The sequence below is a fragment of the Echinops telfairi genome, unplaced genomic scaffold, assembly GCF_000313985.2.
Source record: "Echinops telfairi isolate 266 unplaced genomic scaffold, ASM31398v2 ScPeMD7_5592;HRSCAF=6446, whole genome shotgun sequence".
Classification (NCBI taxonomy): domain Eukaryota; kingdom Metazoa; phylum Chordata; class Mammalia; order Afrosoricida; family Tenrecidae; genus Echinops; species Echinops telfairi.
The window spans coordinates 45,351,475-45,354,639 of NW_022109491.1; the positions used below are offsets into that span (position 1 = coordinate 45,351,475).

A 3,165-nucleotide genomic window follows, 5' to 3' on the forward strand; every position below is an offset into this window, starting at 1 on the left:
GTGGGAAAATTGTATTATCTTTTCATCCTAACTTTGTGAAGTCCCCTCATATACAGGCGAGACTGATAACTGTTATAGAATTGAACTCACACCTTAGTCTATACTTTCAAATGGCCATGTTTTTTCCCAAATGTGACCCTGATCTGCACAAACTCATACTCACAGGATCACTTGTTATGGAATGTTGATCAATGGCAGGGCAATGAAATGAAGCAGTGTTTCATAACATATACAGTGGCATGGGGAGGGGGGGCATGTCTCAAAAACTTACTAAATCAGTGGCCACATAAAGGAGGATTCAGTAAAAAGTCTTTGCAGAGGGACGTGTTCTTTATCAGGATGACCAAAGAATGTCCATGGATATCCTTTCTCAAAAGGAGAGAAATGCTCAAAAGTACCAAACTAAGGCCCTTGGACCTAGTAAAATGTTGGGCCTAGGTGTCAATCTAAACTTCATATTAACTTCTGCTTACTTCTCGAACAACCAATAACCTTTGTACAGAATTAAGGATATAACTCAGGAAATGCCTATCTCTGAGGTTACACTAAGGAAGAACACTAACAAAGCATTGCAGTGTTGACAAAAGGCTTACCTGACATCCTCAGTAAATATTCTACATAAGAAGCTATTTTAATAGAATGTTTTCAATAAGGAAATATATTACCATTATCCTGTGACCACCCCCTAAAGAACCTTTAGTCATATACTTCTACAATTATGTAATCAATCTAAAAAGCTCATATCGTATGCACTATAAACCAAGCAATACAAAACCTCCACTTTTCCTTAGCCCACCTCTAACTTTCCTTATTTTCAGACTGTTAATCAGATAATTATTATACTATTATAGAAATGGATCTGTTTTCCGACAACTCCTCAGAGCATCTGGTTTAATTTTTGTAGACAGAGTATAACCCAGTTTAGACTGTTTCAAACTTTAAATAAATCTCTTTGCTTTTATCTGAACAACGTATACATTCTCACTCTTGGGCAATATATAACATTTCATTGAGATGCACATTTATGATTTGTGTGCTTCATGGTACATAAAGAAAAGATAAAACACAGAAGTTACATGTATGGTGAAATTAAAGTAACTTTCATTTAATATTCTATTAATCCAGCACTGATATTCACCAGAAATAAAAACAACCAACAACGTGTTATATTATGCTAAAAGGCTGCTTAATCATTATGTTCTTAACTTACTTAGAGACTGCCATAGCTTTAACTTGTATTTTTCCATCAGGCAGAGTAATAGGTTTTGTGTACCGAAATGTATTATTTTCACCATAACCAATTCTCTTTAGAAATTTTGGTTTGCTGCCATCCAGGGTATAATATATATTGACATCTGGGGTATCTGAAAAATATGAAACAGGATAATGGTAATTAAATCAAGTAGCAAGTCTCTGCCTGAGTACTTCCTATAAGTCAATTATGTAATTATAAACATGTGAGCGTATACGGGCATAATAAAATGATACACATGCATATATGCATAGTATAAGGAACCCTGATGATATAGCGGGCTACATATTTAACTGCTAACCACAAAGTCAGCAGTTCCAACCCAACTGTCACTCAACAGAGAAGGAAGAGACTGTCTGGTCCCATAAAGATTTAAAGTCTCATAAACACAAAGGGGCAGCTCTATAGGTTTGGTGTGAGTCAGAATCAATTTGATGGCAGGAGCTGAGTGTATAGTATATATAAATGTGTGTCTGCATCTATTTTATTTTATATAAATAATAATTAACAATAATTAAGCTATTTCTTTATTCCAGGCACTGTATATGGTGAATTAATTTCATTTGCCTTGCCCTAGGAGGTAGCTCTTATTTTATGCCCATTTTATAGATGAAGAAGTTGAGTCCCATAGAGGTTAAGAAATTTTTTAAAGAACAGAAGAGGTATGGTATGACTTCTGCTAACTTGTATCCATAACCCATGTTCTTGAACTGTTTTGCACTTTTCTCTCTCCATCAGAGAATTGATACAAATAATGGAAAATACTCTCCACCATCTAGTCGATTCTGACTCAGAGAGACACTATCAGATTTTGCCCTTCTGGGTCTCTGAGACTGTAATACTTTATAAGAGTACAAAGTTTTGTGAGGGCAACAAATGTACATATGTGCTTGACACAATGGATGTATGTATGGACTGTGATAAGAATTGTATGAGCCCCCAATAAAATAATTAAATAAATATATATATATTAATAATAAGATTTAAATACAAGTAAAAATCCACATAATGACATTTTGCATTGTAAAATTATAACTGAAATGTCTACTTAGATGGAGTTATCCCATGCCTTCTTGGAGTTCCACCTACATAGAGGAAATGCTTAGTAAGCTCACTGAAGAAAACCGTTCTTTATATCATGTTGAGTTGTATAGATTGGACCTGGATATGCTCTCTACTGATAATAGAACTCTAGTATGGTTTCCTCTATTTTATGTCTCCCACTTTAGAGATCTCAAACATCCTCCACTGGTAGGTCTTCTTCCTACCAGATGGTTCTGAGAATTCTCTCTCTGCTTCCAAAAAAGGTTCTTATACACAAAGAAATTCTGGCTTTTACAGAGGTGTGGTTTCTGTCTTTCAGTAAACCATATTCCCAAGGAAACAAAGGGGGGTCCACTCCCTCTAGTAAACTGGAGACCCAGAATACAACCCACCTTAATCCTGTCCACTAGCTTAACAGAGAACTACTTCTAAAATGGGATTATATCCACAGATACAGGGGTTAGAATTTACAATACCTTATAAAAGGGATTATTGCTAGAAGGGCTATACTACTTGCCCAAGATCTCAAGCTTTATTCTTTTTGTTATTGAATTGTGGGATCTTTATGTTTATCGAACCTTTTAAATATTAGAAAATTTGGATCCTTTACATTCCTATTGGGAGCCCTGGTGGCATAATGGATTACATGTTGGACGGCTACCACAAAGTCAACAGCTTGATCCCACCATCTGCTCTGTGGGAGAAAGATGAGGCTGTCTGATCTCATTCAGAAACCTTTGGGGACAGATCTATTCTGTCCTAAAGGGCTGCTAAGTCAGAATCTACTCAATGGCAGTCAGGTTTTTTGTTGTTGCTCTTGTTATTTGGTATCATTCCTATTGAGGAGTCCTGGCACAGTGGTTAGAAAA

At 35.9% G+C, this 3,165-nt stretch overlaps 1 protein-coding gene across 1 annotated transcript in view; it reads right to left on the minus strand.

The window, feature by feature from the left end:
• Positions 1–3,165, minus strand: part of DZANK1 (double zinc ribbon and ankyrin repeat domains 1) — a 98,297-nt gene that overhangs the window by 88,567 nt on the left and 6,565 nt on the right. Inside the window, exon 3 of the mRNA XM_045295174.1 lies at positions 1,211–1,364. Within this exon, the coding sequence (XP_045151109.1) occupies positions 1,211–1,364 (154 nt within the window). The remainder of the gene's footprint in view (positions 1–1,210; positions 1,365–3,165) is intronic.